At 46.6% G+C, this 16947-nt stretch overlaps 1 protein-coding gene across 1 annotated transcript in view; it reads left to right on the forward strand.

Moving 5' to 3' along the window:
* The first annotated feature begins 7524 nt into the window (after positions 1-7524).
* The window catches only part of Epha4 (EPH receptor A4), a 140222-nt gene continuing 130799 nt past the window's right edge, over positions 7525-16947 (forward strand). The window contains 3 exon segments of the mRNA XM_005070450.4: positions 7525-7684; positions 10859-10926; positions 14769-15432. Coding sequence (XP_005070507.1) covers positions 7594-7684; positions 10859-10926; positions 14769-15432 — 823 coding nt within the window. The 5' untranslated portion in view covers positions 7525-7593.

The following is a 16947-nucleotide window of genomic DNA, read 5'->3' on the forward strand; positions in this document are numbered from 1 at the left end:
ACCCAAACTAGGAGAGAAGCTAGGGCTATTCTGGAGCACGGAGCTCTGAGGACACAAGGGCGCTTCTTCCTTTGCCTCCACCGGCCCTGGAGTGCTTGGCTTCCCAGGGAGATTTTACTTTACAGTGCCGTTGGGCTACAGATGTTGGGGGCTGGTATAACTGCTTGAATTTTCTTGTGTGTTTGAGAAAGCTGTTTCCGAAGGCGCTCTGCCCCAAAAGCCCCCCCCCAGTAGTCTACCCACACACATACCCCCTCCCTCAACCCCTGGCCTTGGAAGAATCCCTTGTGTTCCCTCTCCCCTCTCCCTTGCCTTTCCATCTAAATATGGTGCCTGGTCTCAGGAGGCCTTGGCACACAAAGCTTCTATCCGACTCTGTCACTTGACTGACAGCAGAAAGGTTTCCAAGAGATGGACAGCTGTGTGTAGGTGGGCAGGGCAAAGACAGAGCTGAGCGGATGAAAGCGAGAGACAGGCAGGGGACGCTTCTAAATCGCAGGCCTTTCTGGAGCCGAACCCCTGTGATCATTAACCACATGGAGGACATATGTGAAAGAGCTTTACAGCTCGCCCATCTATAGTCAGTTCTTTCGAATAAGAAGCTCCTCGGTTTAGAAATAGATAGATGTCAAACGCCCGACTGCGTCGCGCAAAGTGACGCAGAAAGAGCATCGCTAAAGAAAGCTGTTAAGTGGGAAGACATAATGCAGCCCCAATTTTCTCATCGCCTCTGCAGCTTGCTGTGCTTTCTCCCTGGGCTGTGAGTTCAGCACTGCTGTTCATGGAGTAACTTAGCCTGTACAGGAAGGTGGGCAGTGGGGGGATATTTGTGCAGATACAGCTAGACACTTACCAATGCCTTTTAAGTTGCAAAAACCCGAGTGAAAACCGTAGAGGTTTTGGGTGAGATCCTAGTGAGACTCACAGAGGACACGAGGTCCGCTTTACTGAGCTGCAGTAAACTGACCATTTAGTGGGATGGACCCGATTAGTTTCTTGCCAATGTACAATTACCTCGGATTGGTGTCTAGCATAATATAAATAGGCAGGTGGAAGTGGCAGCTGTCAGACCTTGCTCTTAAGGGGAATGTACTTCGGGGTATTACTTACTCTCACCTGTGTGTGCTTGTCTAAGTTCCTTGTAATTCAGAGCTCCAAGAGACTAAAGTAACAGAAGCTGGGAGTAGTTACATGTATATTACTCCACCTGCTAACTGTAAATATGGAACTGAGGGCCAAATGTCACGCAGTAAACTCTACATCCTTTATAACAGATAAACACTCTGCAGAGCAGAGAGAAGATGAATCCCACACAGGTCAAACAGCCTTCAATAAACTTCGAGGCTGATAAGGGGGTGCTTTCTAAAATTATCAACCATGAAGTTCACAAGGATACCATTCTTCAAATTTTCTTGCTTAACTTTTAACGCCTTCACCATCCAGGAAGAGAGCCTGGGCTGAATACATATGAGGAGTTAAATGCAAAGAAGGAAAAGGAAACTGGATATACTTTAAATGTCAGTTAGGGTCCAGTGGCCCATTACTAACTTTCTCCTCCTTACTTCAAATCGCTCGTCCGTTGCCTGCATTAAGGTAGTTTATTTGTGCAGACATACACATTCATCAAATGCGATTCCAGGTACCTCTGGGCAAGAGGGCTGCTAAGAGCCGTTGAAAGTTGTAGGACATGTGCTTGCCCAAAAGCTCCTGAGTTAGACGTCTATGAACTCTCCATTGCTTTCAAACATGTGCCCGGCAAAGCCTCTACACAACACCAGTTCCAAGCATTCCAAGACTGAGAATTTGCATTGTTTTATTACTTCTGGGGGAGAGTTGATTTGGGTTGGCTTTAAGAGGCCTTTGTTAGTTTTCAGTTGGAGTTGAAGTGACACATAATTCAGGAAAACCAGGAGCCCTACACCATGCTTCTTGGAGTCTTAGCTACGTATCTTTAGTTGTTTTGACAGGATGGTCTGGAAGCACCATCTTGTTTGTTTATTTTGTTTTTATCCTTGTTTTTTCCTGGCTGCCCTAGAATTCACTTTGTAGACCAGGCTGGCCTCGAACTCACAGAGACCCACCTGCCTCTGCTGAGAAGCACAGAGGCTTCTCTCCATTACCAACTAGCATGCAGAAGTTGGGCTGAAGAAATGAAAACAGAAATACAGCAGTATTTCCTCTAGAACTTCCCTCATTCCATTATCTAAAGAAAGCTGAAATGCCTTTATATGATAGGAAACAAAACAGAGAGTCTGGCCTTTTCAATATTTTGGAATAACCAGAGATTCCTTGGAAAGTGAGAAATAAATGTTCAGAGCATACTAAGTTTTTAAGCTAATGGGGGAGGGAAAAGTTGGGTCTCTAAGCTTAAGTCCTCATTATGCAGGAACATGGTCATGGTCAATATTATCCTTACAGAATTGCATTGTCATTAGGCAGTGTTTTTGCAAAAAAAAAAAAAGAAAGAAAGGGGGGAGGGAGAGAGGCACCTTATGAACTAGTATTCCAAACAGATAATTATTTTTCTCTTAAAGTGACTTTTGTAAATTGTATAAACTTCATGTTTTCATATATACATATATGACCATTAGTTTATTGTAAAAAAAATGATAAAAACCAAAAGTCTTTTAGTAAGCCTTCCTCAGATATTATAGTGTTAAGATATGGGAGCCAGAGAGATGGCTCAGTGGTTAAGGGCATTAACTGTTTGTCTAGAGGTCCTGAGTTCAATTCCCAACAACCACATGGTGGTTCACAACCATCTATAATGGGATCTGATGCCTTTTCTGTCTGAGGCCCTTTTCCATCATGCAGGCATACATGTAAATAAAGCACTCATATGCATAAACAAACAAATCTTTTTACAAAGACATTTAATAACTGACATACAGGTTGACTTTCACAATTTGCATGAGAATGAGAGACCCTGTTAAACTGGAATTCACAGTGGCGCCTAAGTCAGATATGAAGTATCTAGTCTGAATTCGGCCCCCCCACCCAACCCTAGTATCTGAAACTTAGTTGAAAGGCTCTAGATCTAGGGTAGGGTTGCCCAGAGGGTCCCTGTCCTTGCCCTTGCTCTCTTCACCATCCTTTGGAGTGAAATTTGAGACCCTTTCTCTGGTCTCTCAAATTAGCACATGGAAGGTGACATGACACTCTCAAGCCACAGGAGGAACCTGTGACACCTGACAGACAAGGTGTTTGGTACCCTGGAACTGCTGCCCTGGAACTCACAAAAGATCTGCTTGTCTCTACTCTGGAGTGCTGGGATTAAAGGTGTGTGCCACAGTCCATGAGGTAGTCTGTTTTAGAGGCTAGTAATTTTAGTGGTAGTTGCAACTGTAACATTTTCTTGTTTTTATGTGACTTTCCTGGTTTGCTATAACCAGGGCACACTTGAAAACCCCAGGGCCTTAGAGTATACATTGCACTGGCCAGCACAAGAGAAATGTTGATTTGTGGAGGGTAGAATCCAAACACTTAGCCCTTGGAGTACTCTAACCAGCCTAAGTCTAGTCCATGCTTCAAAAGCCCTCTTGCTAACCTCTGGACTCTTCCTGCTCCACCAAAATCTGGGCTCTTTCCTACTCAGGTATAAAGGGTTCAATATGAGCCCTGTTTCTCATTTGCATAAGACACTGCTTCCACAGCTTTGACATCAAAGGATGAAATCTCTAATTGGCCCCCAGGAAGCCCACCAAATGTGGTAGTTATTTCAGAGCTCAAAGGTTTTCTTGGACAAGGTGAGAGTTATCAGTGACCTTTAGCACCCTTTCTTCTTGGTTTTTCTTGGTTGTCTTCACAACTATTGTATTTGCAGGCACAATCTGGGCTTCCAATCCCCATGAATCATCCAGGAATTTGAAAGACAAAGGTAAGCTGTCATCAGTCAACAGAGAGAGGGGACTGAACTCAAGAACTCAAGATCATTTTCCACCCTTCTCCATTCCAGGAATTAGTGAACCCATGCCCCTTGTTCTCACGTAGCACAGAAAGAAAGTCTGAGGGCTTAGGACTTTGTGGAATGGAACATTCAAGTTCATAGTGATTTCTCAGTGTAATCATATCTACAGATACTATTTTAAATAAACTGATATGAAGGCAGAAAGGTGTCTCAGGGGTTAAGAACACTTACTGCACTTCCGTAGAACCACAGTTTGCTTCACAGACTACACAGACTACACATCCATCATGTGAAATTCCAAATCAGGGGATTGGAAACTCTTTTCTGAACTCTGTAGATACCTTCAAATATTACACACACACACACACACACACACACACACACACCACAATCTTTAATGTTCAAAAACGAAATATTTTTTAAAGCTGGCCTTAATTCAACTCAGCATTTGTAGTTTAATTTGTAGTTCAAAGATGAAAGTTTATCTACATGATCCTTTCAGGATGCTTATTAGCACATATATTTTGACATATCTTTTAGTGTTCCCAAAATATATCTGAATTCATAAGGGTGGGGTCATTTCACTTAAATAAGTCCAGCTATTTAATTTTATATTTACTTTTATGTATGTATGTATGTTTTGAGACATGGTCTTACTGTATAACCCTAGGTAGAATTCACTCTGTAGACCAGGCTGTCCTGGAACTCACAAGAGATCTGCTTGTCTCTGCCTCTGGAGTGCTGGGACTAAAGGTGTATGCCATTACCCAAGAGGTATTTTATTTTAGATGCAAGTGATTTTGGTGGTAGTTGCAAATGATAGCAGTTTCTTGTATTTATGTGACTCTACTGGTTTGTTATAAGCCAGGGCACACTTGAAAACCCCAGGGTCTTAGAATATACACCGCACTGGGCAGTTCCGAGTTGGTGGTCACCAGGGCCAGTACCACGGTTTCATTTCGGCACTATTTTAAGAAAGAATCGTATTTGTCAGGTTATGTTGTCCCAGTGGACAGGAGAGTGGTCCCTTTGGCAGTCACTAACAATGGACAGCGGCCCAGTGACTTCAGCAGAGGTAGTAACAGGGTACTTTCCCCCAGTTAGCCTGTAATTTCTTGGTTCTCCTTGTAACTGGCTTGCTATCATTCCCGGGAAAAAAAAAAATGTAAGAAAGAGAAGTGGGGAGAACATTGCATCCTCGATTTCTCAGGCATCTGCAGTGGGAAAGGACAGTTGATCTGCAGTGTGCACATTGGGTGGGGTGTGTATTCTGGAAATGTTACTGCTTTCAACGAGACAGGCAGGTCGTTTTCTGTTTCAGCTATAGATAATATACAATACTCACTCTCCTGCCGAGACGCAACGGCCATCTATTGTTTAAAAATGTTTTCTAAGAATTTGGGTTGTGCTTTTCTCTTTTGAATCCCGGTGCCAAATGTCAGGGACCTGTATCTTTTCTCTCTTGCTTTCTTTCTTTTCTTTTTCCTGTAAAACCCAGAAAGACACATGGAAGAATCGAGACTTTCCTTAAGGGGACTTAGCACGGTCATTTTTAAAAAATAATTTACACACACACACACACACACACACACACACACACACACACACACACACACACACACACAGAGTCCTGTCCCCGTCGCCCCCCCTCTCTCCCCCGAACCGGCTTCACTGATCAGTAGCTACAACAACGGAAAACCACTTTCCCGGTGGGTGAAATTCCAGTAGATTTTTCGCCGCAGAGTCAAAATGCCAATAGTCTTACGCACTGGGCCACCGATTTGGCTACTGCCCATCTCCTCGCCATGCGCTCTTGCCTTCCGTAAAAGTAAAAGTTGCTGGTGTGATTATCCGGGGTCCGAACTTGCAAGCACAGTCCTTGAGCTCTCGAGGGAAAACATAATCGATTGTCCATGACAATAACCAGAAAGTGCCTGGAACCACTCTCGATTTGCTCTTTGATCCACACCTTGCCATGCCGCTCGTATTTTTACTCCAGATTCCCATTTGAAGGGACAAGCTAGTCTTGCAATCCCTCGGATGTCGAATGGAACGTCTTCCAAGTCCATCCTTCGTGGTCTAGGCGGAAGGAGGCGCGACAGAACTTGCCACACTGGAGTATGGCGGGACTTGGGCAGGTGGATAAATAAATTACTAGCCTGATTTGGACCACCTGTCTGGCGGTTTCTGGGTCTTTGTCCGTTCTGCCTTGCTCCGGGCCCGCGCGCTCCTGCATCTGGTCGGCCGGCAGGTGGCGCAGTTGGTTCACGTAGAGCCGCTGCCCCCGCGGTTTGCAAGGTGCCTCTACCTCCCGGCATCGCATTCGATCTGAGAACCACATGTACAGGAGGAAAACCCGGTCCGGAAGGGAGCCAAAGGAGGGGAGGCTTGAGGGGAGCAAGGGAGGCGCGTCCTTTGGAATCCCAATGCTCCAAACGCCTGGGGACCAGCCACCCAGTTGCATCCGGAGCGCGTCACCAGGTAACTGGCTGAGCTGCTGTCTCCGGTTGGCGCTCAGGTGGCTTCTTCCGTGCCCTGGGCATCGGAAGATCGACCGCGGTCGAATGGTGCCTGCGTTCCTGGGAGGTCGATGGTTGGCACCCAGGACAACGCGAGGTTGTGGGGCAAGTTTCTGCGTGAAGGGCCTCTCATCTTTGTCTCCTGGGAGACTGTCCCCATCTGCACCGGGGAGACGTCGTCGGACCTCAGAGTCACAGTGGCTGCTGCTCCAGGCAGCTTGCGAACGACCCTCCGCCTGCCCAGTCTGTGCAGCAGGTGTCCGCACTCTTAGACCCGTCTACACCTAGGTGTCCCAGAATGACTACACCTGGTTCCAGGAACTGTCCCTGGAAAGCGCAGTGTGTTTTCGATAGCCTGAGCCGTCGCGGGGTGATTTCACTCTTCATAGTCCGGTTCTGGACTCGGTGGATGTGAACACCCGAACCTAGCCAGGAGGCACTTCCCGACGGCAGAAAGACTGGGGACAATGGCTGCGCCCTGCTGCTGGAGGGACATTGGAGTCTAGGTCCTTTGGGCTGGGTAACTAAGAAGGAAACGAGCAACCTAGCTACGAAAGCCCCCTCCCCAAAGCATTTCCCACGGAGGAGTGCCAGAAAGACACAAAACCGGAGAAATGAGGCAGAGGGTGGCGGTGGCAGCGTGCGACAGGGAGCGCCCTAACTGAACTGGGGAGGGCAGGTCGGCGACCCGACGACCTCGGCAAGGGGCAAGAGCCAAGGTGCAGGTCAACTTCAGACATTTCTCCCCCTCGCATCACCCGAGTAGGAGGGAAAGGCTACTGATATTATTTTGCCTTCCCCACCGTCCGTTCAGAGTCTCTCGAAGTTCCCTCTGTCGTCCAGGGGATCGATCCCCGAGGTGTCGGAGGACAAGGTCCGCGGACTCCCACGAGGGCACAGGCCCATCACTGCTGCGGATTCAGCCTCCGGAGACCTTGCGCCCTGCCGAGGCTGGAGGGGGCGGGACCAGGGGCGGGCTCTGCGCTGTGGGGGTGGGGCCGTGGCGCCTTTTTTGCACTGCCATTGGTCGTGAGCTCCGGACTGGCGGGCGTACGTCACGGGCCGGGCCCACCCTCTTGGCAATGTCTTCAGACTGCTGCACTCCTAACTTAAGCATTTATTCCACTGGGATAGAAGCGGCAGGAGCAGCGTTGGCACCGGCGAACCATGGCTGGGATTTTCTATTTCGTCCTTTTTTCGTTTCTCTTTGGGATTTGCGACGCTGTCACCGGTTCTAGGGTATACCCGGCGAATGAAGGTAAGAGCCCGGCAGCCCTTATGCGGTCGGGGACCCGGAGCGGGTGATTAGCTGATGAATGGTCTTCGGGAGCTCCGAGCCTGTTAGGATGGGGGGAGGTGGGGACGGGGGAGCGCGGCGTGAGCCTCGCGCCGGCACTCCGGAGAAGGGTGTCGGACTGAGTGGATCCTCGAAGGGGAAACGGAGGACGATCAGGCAGCCTGACCTGAGGGGGTCGCCGAATGCAAGCTGCCACTCTGTCCAAGTTTGTAGTGAAAGGCCAAAGTTTATCTGCATTCGCCTGCAGGGCCGGCTCCAGGCGCCCCAAGGGGATACACAAAGCTAACACCGGGATTTAAAAACAAAACAAAACAACCACAACAACAACAAAAAAACGTGCGCGCCAAGTCCTCCCCATCAACGGTCTGGGCTTAGAGGGGAAACGCAGATGTGGAGCGCAGTGAAGGCTTAGCGCGCCCGGCCTCTTGTCCAAGCTTTTCGAGCCGGGGTTTCTGCAAAGTTTTCCCAGCGCTGCGCTTCCCGGGACCCGGCTGCCTCTGCCTGGTCTCCGCAGCGCAGCGGTGGTGGCGCCGCTTGTCGGGCGCCCGTGACCTGATTTCCAGCACTGGGCCTCAAACACCTTTTTCTCCATCGGGCCGCTCGCTCACCCTGGAGGTTGCAATCTCAGGCCTACCTCTCTCCTACCCCAGATCCTTAGATCAATCTGTAAACCTAGGGGACCAGTTAAATACTGCCCACTTTAAGCTTGTCTCTCTGGAATGGTGTACTGGACTAGTCTAGAGAGGACACGCGTGACCGACGGGACCCATTTGAGTGCTGTTTTCTGTTTGTCCCAATAGGGACATACTGAAAGGAATGCTGTTCTCTTTTTCTGTCCGTGGTGAGGGAGAGGTAGTGATCATTTAGTTTCTGATGGGCATAGAAAGAGGAGAGAATTCTGTCTGTGTCTGTCTTGTCTGTCTGTCTTTCTCTCTCTCCATCTCGTGTGTGTGTGTGTGTGTGTGTGTGTGTGCGCGCGCAAACGTGTGCCTGGTGCTAGTGTCTTCATGGACCTGAACGATTTCTGCAGGGTACCACGAGTGCACACTGTGTGAACATGGGCTCCGGCCTATGTTCGAGCCCCAACCTACGTGCATTAGCTATGCATCTGTCTCATCGATTGTTCCCACTCCCTATAAACATCCCTCCATCCATCTAGCCTTCCTCCGTCTCCCCAGGCATCTATCCATCTATCTACTCCGGTGCAATCCACTATCATTTTTTCTGTTCCGAAGGAGGGAGCCAAAAACCAACTTAGGCTTGGCTAGGCAGAAGGTACCCGGAGCTCTCCCGGCGGAGACTCGGGAGACTGTCATACATACACCTGCCCACAGACACTGCTGGGGCGGAGGAGGGGTCGGTGGGGGTAGAAGGGCGATCTCTCCCCTCTTCATCTCCTCACTCCTTGGTGTGTAGCTTCGCTTTAGTAATAACTCGGCAGCTGCCGCCGCTAAGTCCCTGGGGCTTGCTTTTCCTCTGAGCAGAACCGCGTACCTCGCGTTCTCCTGGCTACTTACTTCGCACACTTGTTAAGTGTCCCCTGAGACCTCTCTCGCCTCCGACGTCGAGATAGTTCGGGTTAGGGTTCATTTTACCTTTAATTTTCCCCCCCTTTTCCTTTGGGTAGCACAACTGGGCGCCCTAGACAAAAAGGCGCTCGATGGAACCGTAGGCTAAAGAAGTGGAGGGGAGCTGCACCCCCTTGCCCCTCCTTCCCTTAAAAATTAATTCATTTCGTTGCTTTTTATTCCCGTCACGTTTCCTTTTCTCCCTTTTGCCCTCCCTTTCTACTCCCTCCCTTTTTTTGTAAATTGGGTCTTATTGTTCCCTTTGTGTCCCTAATCCACCTTCCATAAATCCAAGTGGATGTAGCGGGCTTTTCTCTAGGGACCGGGAAAAGAGGACAACTCCAGGCCGGAGCGACCAGGAGGAGGCTCTACATGTTAGAATAGTTAATAGACCCAGGAATACAGGATCTTTCGGAGAGCTAGGGCAAAGGGACCGGTTTGAACTTCCTTGATTGGAGGGGTAAAACGAGAGGAAGCGGGCAGAATCCCAGGTCCCGAGACTGACAGTTGGGGTACTCCCGCCTCAAGGACAGAGGCCTCTCATTCCCACCCCTCCCCCAACCTGAAGAGCCAGCCTCCCTGATCAAATTAATAACCCCAAGGTCCCTTTTAGATGGGCCTCTCGACCCCAGGCCTTAAGATCGTGGTGGCAAAGGCAATGTGGATAGGTTTTGAATTCATTGCCTCTTTCAATGTCGTCGGTACCTGGAGCCTCAGTCCACCCTGAGAAAAGGGTTTCGCAGCTCTGGAGGCATCTTCTCCCTTCCCCCTAGCTTGGAGGCCCCACTGTTAGGTGTAGCGCAAGCATACTAAATCCATTAGGCAGCACTCCATACCTAAAATTCAAACCAGCCATTTCCTGGGGGTGGAGGACTCATCTCGATTGTCCTCCAAAGGACCTAGGAAAAAGAGAACGCTTCAATACATTTGCATTTTAACCCCACCCGTTCGGCATTCCCTCTTTCTGGAACTTTGATATTTAAAAAAGCAGTGGCCGCTACATCCAGGGCCTATTTATTTGACGGTGTGGTGGGGGTGGGCTGGGTCGGGGGGGGGGGGGGGGGAGGAGAGAAGAGCCCCATGACCCTTTGGGTCCTCCGATAGCATTCACTTGTGGGTCTGTCACCACTGCTGGTGAGTTATGTGGTCATCTGAGGCTTGCAAAAACAAATACATCTAGTAGATAGCAGACAAAGATGAATGCACAATTTTCTCTCTGGTGTTGCTGTCCTACATTGATATATTTATTTTGTTTGAATTGTGCTTGAGATACCCTATTCATCCTTTTTTAGAAAAAAAAAAAAAGAATCAATCGGGTCCTGGGATGGAATTTTAAATGCTGAGCAAGTTAAATAAATAAGAACCTGCAGATTTGAAGAGGGGAGAAGACCATGTGAGGAGTGATTATTTACATAAGTGAGACCCAGTTTGGGTTTTGATCAAATTGGATATGCGCACCCTCAACACATATGGAAACGCTCAGGCAAATGGTTTTTGTGTTATTGGCTTTTTGCAATTGGAAATTAATCTATTTTCCTTTGTGTTTTTTTAATACTTTCTTTTGCAGTTACTTTATTGGATTCCAGATCTGTTCAGGGAGAACTTGGGTGGATAGCAAGTCCTCTGGAAGGAGGGGTAAGTTCTGAGGCCCTCTCTGGTGTAAGAGGGGGAAGGAGTGATTAGCCACTTTCTGAGAGTCTAATGGCTTGATTCTGGGTGATTGTGGTGAGGGGGTCAGATTTCCGCTGTGGCCTATGAAGTGAATTACGCTTTGTTGGAGAAATCCAATACTCCCTTCGGATAGCTCTGTCATGGAAGAGCTAGAAACCAAAAGGGCAGAAAGGGGCTTCAAAATTAGGAGATTGGTGGAGGTATAGACTTAGATGCCTATTTAAAACTAAAATACCGACAAGAAATACGATCTGGGGACCAAATTAGAATTTATGCCTATTACTCTGGTGGTCATGGAGTCCTGGCGGGGTTAATTTTAGAGCAATTGTTCCGCTTTCAGATGAAGAAGGAAAATAAGAAAGACAGGAGAAAGAAAACATCCCCAATTATAGCCACCAAAGCAACAGGGAAGGCTGGCTTCCTTACCTTGTGGTCATAATCTTAAATTTGCTGCAGGTTGTGGAAGCTTGTGCCAGAGGTCTTGTGAATCTAAAAGGACTCCCCCAGGCTCTGGGCAGAAAATCTGAAAAGTTTAAGCATTTAGAATCTGGATCCCTGCAAGCTGGGGATGCTTGATTGTACAAGAGTGCATTCCTCCTCCTCTGCAGCTAGGGAAGCTGTAGAATGAATGCCCCATGACCATCTCCAGCATGAGAATTACCCACTTGCCAGCCACATCCTCCCAGCCATACCCCTGAGTAACAAATGAATCAGTTATCGGAAGGAGCCTAACTGGGGCCAAACTGAAATAACTTCCATCCTTGAAAACTTGAGCAAGCCACCTGACCCTTCCATCCATGATAGCTTATGTCTGAGTCAATTGATCAAAAACAATGAGAAGCAAAGATTAGGAGTTCTGCAAGGCAAACATTGTGATGCCAGCACCCGGCGTGGTATTCCACACCCTACAGTTAAATAAAGAACTGACAAACAAAGAACCAAAAGGATTCATAGATATTATTATACAATATGTGTTTCAACTAAGACTGGGCAATTAAATAGTCATTTAAAAAAGAAACAGATTCAAAGCAGGCCCTATAACTCATCTGATATAAAATGAAGAGTACCTTTCCTGTTTTTATCTCTGAACTTGACTGCCTACTTTAGGCTTGGTCTTGGATGAAAAATTCCATTCTGTCCTCTCAAACCTTTTTTTTTTTAGATAAATCAGGAGTGACTGGCAGGCCTCTGGTAGTGTAGACAGGCTGCAGTCACTGCTGATGGCAGCAATTGCCCTCACCCTTTGTGAAGAAAGGTACAGCTTTATCTTGCTGTGAGTCAGTTCAGTGTTAGTCCTGCTCGTTGGCTTAGGGGAAGCTTTCCCAGGCTTCTGCAGGAGTTTGACGCCCTGGTTAGAGTGTATGACAGCTGCTAGCCAATAGAACAGAGAACCGAGGGCCTGTGCTTATTAAACAGTGCAAGGAACCTCCTTTCTCTTCCTGCCTCAAGCATGAAGAGAGAATACAGCTAAGATCATTGGGAACCTAACTTGTTTCGCTAAATACACACTTGGCCTATATAAAACCAAGAAGCGACACATTTGAAAGTTCAGTCTGTGCTCTGTGTGGTTTCTAGAAAGCTTGCACTGCAAGTTCGTATGCAGACATCTTTTTTCTCCCCTGGTCTCTGTAGAATTGCTGAAAGAGTACCTGGTCACGTGTTTTAGACTCAAACTTCTTTTAGATGTTTTGAAGTCTCTATTTTTTAAATCAAGTAGCTTCCTGTGCACATCTCAGAACTCTCGGTGAACGTGTAGGCGGTTTTCCCTCCGTTATTATGAGCTGTGTAACATTTCAGCTATTATCATAAGAGGTCAAACATGAAATTTTACTAGCACACATCGGAATTAGTCATTCTCCAGGAACAAGAGGGGAGATAGTGAGAAAGAAAGGCAAAATGTCACGTCTTTTCTTTCATATTCAGAAGCTGCATGAAAGCAGATTGGGCAGAAAGAGATCAGCAAGTAGCGCAGGGAGGGGCAACAGGGGTTTGAGTAAGAGCAAGGTCCCATAGGTATAAAAACGCCACAATAAAACCTTTTATTTTTACACTGGTCAAAAAAATAATAATGTAAAAGCCATTCAAAGACACAGCTGCCTTTGAGGACACTGTCAAAATTTACATTCCAGTTAGTTTCTAGATTTTTGTCACTACAGTTCTTTCCAGGTTTTATAATGAAAGTAAATACCAAGGATCCATTAACTAGTAATGGATGTCTTAGAAAAGTCTTTCTTCTTGCTTGTTCAGGACTCTCTCCCTGGAAGTAGAATGCTTTCCCATCTTTGTTGGAAACAGGAGAATTGTTACGTTTACTTGTAACATACTATTTAAAAAAAAATGAGAAACCGGACTCAACTCCCCAATACTACCAGCACCCCTCAATAAGTGGGCTTTTCTAGTTTATCTTTGTTCTGAGATGAGACACATACTGAGTAGGCATTTTTGGTGGAGAATGTAATTTTAGATTTACATGAATTTCCTCCAAATAAGTAAATTATTGCTAATAGACTAAAATAAAAATTAATTACCACAGAGCCCTTCACAGTGAGGACAGAGGGTTCAGATACAGAACTTTATGCATTATGACCCTCCGTGAAGCAGCACTTCCATCCCGAAATAGTTTTCAGAGCAAGGATGGAACCCTGTTGGAGGATACATTAGGATTCTATGCACCTTGTCAAAGTGAATGTGCTATTGTGGAATACACATTTCTCAAAACTCCCCCTTTTCCTTTAATTATATTCCTGTTAGCTACTTAAGCTGATTTATGCCAGATCTATATCAATCTTGCATTATTTTAAATGTTAATGAAGAATTGAAGGCTGTCTAGCAGTCTAGAAGGAGCCGGGGTTAGGTGTAACCCAAACTGTTTCTCCCATTTTAGGATTAGCTTTTAAAACTACAGGAGAGGTGAAATTATCACTACTTAAAATGGAACCTCTTAGAATGGCAAGTGACCACCATTAGAATCCCTTTTCTAGCTTGGACTTTCCGTCCAAATATCACTTACTATTTTAATTTTTACTGGCTGTGCCTAATTGGAAGCAAAGCATTCTTCATTCATTCTTGTTTATTTGTGTGTCTGTTTTAAAACTAAGAACTTTGTAACTCAGTGTTGCCTCCTCTCAAAAGTCTGTTACTCCTGTGACAGTGTATTTGTGAAACCCAACCAGGAAATGCCCTGTCTTCTCAGGTTGGCTGATATCAGGTGGGATTTTTCTCTCTTCCCTTTAAAGAATAGACAGGATGCTTTTAAAAAAAGTCATTTAAAAAATATTAGAGCTAAGTTCTGACAGGAACACTGCTAATTAACTGATAACTGTCTTCCTTTGGCAAGCTCAACGCTTCCTGCCCTTAATTTGCAGGTTTCTGAGTAGCCGTTGAAATAAACATACATACAGCTTTATTTCATGTATGAGTGAAAGAGAACTGTTGCCACTTGAAGTGGTAGCTCTTGTAATAGGTGAATTTGAGGTTGCTGGACCACCACGAGAACTACTGAGAACACACACGCAATAAATCCACTCTTGCCTTCTGATTTTAGGCAGAAAAGTGAAACAGTGTTGTGTGGGGAGGCCAGGCAGTTGTAGCAAAGTGGGGAGAGGAGGCTTGCGGAGAGGTGGGATTTCCTCAAGAAAATAGCAAGGTAGCCCATAAGACAATTTTTTGGGGGGGCGGGGGAGAAACTGTTGCCTGTTAATTTTCTTCACTATTGGAAGGTAACTGGTGTCCTCAGAGTGTGAAATAGATTTCATGAATGTCTGATGAAACTTTCTCATTGATGCGTTTCCTTTGGGTCTTTGCAGTGGGAGGAAGTGAGCATCATGGATGAAAAAAACACGCCGATCCGAACCTACCAGGTGTGCAACGTGATGGAAGCCAGCCAGAACAACTGGCTGCGAACTGACTGGATCACCCGAGAAGGGGCGCAGAGGGTGTACATTGAGATTAAGTTCACTCTGAGGGACTGCAACAGTCTTCCGGGCGTCATGGGGACTTGCAAGGAGACGTTTAACCTGTACTACTATGAATCGGACAACGACAAGGAGCGATTCATCAGAGAGAGCCAGTTTGGCAAGATTGACACCATCGCGGCTGATGAGAGCTTCACGCAGGTGGACATTGGTGACCGAATCATGAAACTCAACACTGAGATCCGGGATGTAGGACCACTGAGCAAGAAGGGCTTTTACCTGGCCTTTCAGGACGTGGGTGCTTGCATTGCCCTGGTGTCCGTCCGTGTGTTCTACAAGAAGTGTCCACTCACTGTTCGAAATCTAGCCCAGTTTCCTGACACCATCACAGGGGCGGATACCTCTTCCCTGGTGGAAGTTCGAGGCTCCTGTGTCAACAACTCCGAAGAGAAGGATGTGCCAAAAATGTACTGTGGGGCAGATGGCGAATGGCTGGTACCCATTGGCAACTGCCTATGCAACGCTGGGCATGAGGAGCAGAATGGTGAATGCCAAGGTAAGAACAGCCATACTGTACTTTTCATTAGGGCTTAGCGAACGTAATTAAATCAGAGATGAGACTGAATGGAGTAAAGCCAGTAATTAGCAGCCCCCGTGGGATGTGCTGGGACAGAGGGATCTAATGAGTAAGTGCTGCAGCTCCAGGTGGCAAGGCTAAGACATTTCTAATACTGAGAAAACAAACGATGCTGCTGTAATCAGCAGAAGGCCAGGCACATTTGCTAACAGGCCCTTAGATCCCAGCCAGCTTGATGCCCCCTCTGAAATGTAAATGAACAAGCTGAAGAAGAACTGGGCTTGATCTAGTGAGCCTTGCTTAAAGAGGGCATGTGCATTTTTGAGCCTTAGTTTGCTGACGTGGTGAAAGTGGCAGAATGTGTGGGAGCGTGAAGGAGTTAAATGTGAAATGCACATTGGCTCGCCCGGTGCCCTCCCACTGGTTACGATTATGCTGCATAGAGAGTCCTTTCTTTTCTTCCTGCCTCATGGACCAGTGGAGAAGTGATCCAACAAGTAACGTAGGAGATGCTTGAAGTGCCTCTGCTCCACCTAACACCCCTTGAAGGGTTTCTAAGCAAAATCAATCGTGACAAAAGACCTCTTCATTTCTTTGAGGAGATCATAATACAGCTAGAAAGCATCTTTTGTTTGATCTGTGATCAGAAGCAATAACGGTAAATTGCAATCCATTTTGGTTATTGGGCTTCTGGAAACGGATATTTTCATTGTGCTAATTATTATTCACATTGCTAAGGTGATTTTCACCCGTCTCACCCAAGTTCAGAGTCGGCATTTCATTCTTGACTTCCTCTGTCTGTCTGCAGAGTCTGGCTTCTCAGCAGCTTTACACTGGAGACAAGGATGACAGGACCACATTTATAGGGCTTGCTTGTGCCATGTGTGGATTAAGGTGCCAAAACAAGTCTTCCCAAGTCTTCTGTCTTGCCTGGCATCAGTTAATGGTCATTCACAGTCACTACTGCCCTCTCCGTTATGCCCATCGCTAAACCGTGACCAGTAGTCTCCAGGTTGCAACTCTGGGGCATATCAGATGAGGCTTTTTTTTTTTTGTCTTGGGTTCATCTGATTTGGTGATTAAAGAGCCCAAAGTAAATGACTGCCAAACAATTTGTCTGGCATCTCAAGCATCCTAATGACAGGGTGAGATCAAGTGTAAGACATTCCACTTGCTAGACAAGGAGTCTGTGGTCATCACCTCAAGGAAAGTACATTGTTGGTTTTTCAGTGTCATCATCGGGTTAGCTATGTGCTTCCCCTTTCAGGGTTTTTATACTTTCCCCACAGGCCTTCACTGGTTTACTATATATAGTTTTTTTCTAGGAGTTGCTGTCTAGGAAGTTTTATTTCCTTGTCAATAAAACAAGGTAAAGATGAGTTGTCTTATTTTCCAAGCTAAAGTGTTGACTTGAAACGTTCTGTAAAGATGAGTCCCATGCTGTTTGGTTTGCTTTTGACTTGGGAACTCCTTGATAAGCTGGACTGAGCAGGA

Source organism: Mesocricetus auratus, unplaced genomic scaffold (genome assembly GCF_017639785.1).
Source record: "Mesocricetus auratus isolate SY011 unplaced genomic scaffold, BCM_Maur_2.0 Super-Scaffold_100010, whole genome shotgun sequence".
NCBI classification, from domain to species: Eukaryota; Metazoa; Chordata; class Mammalia; order Rodentia; family Cricetidae; genus Mesocricetus; species Mesocricetus auratus.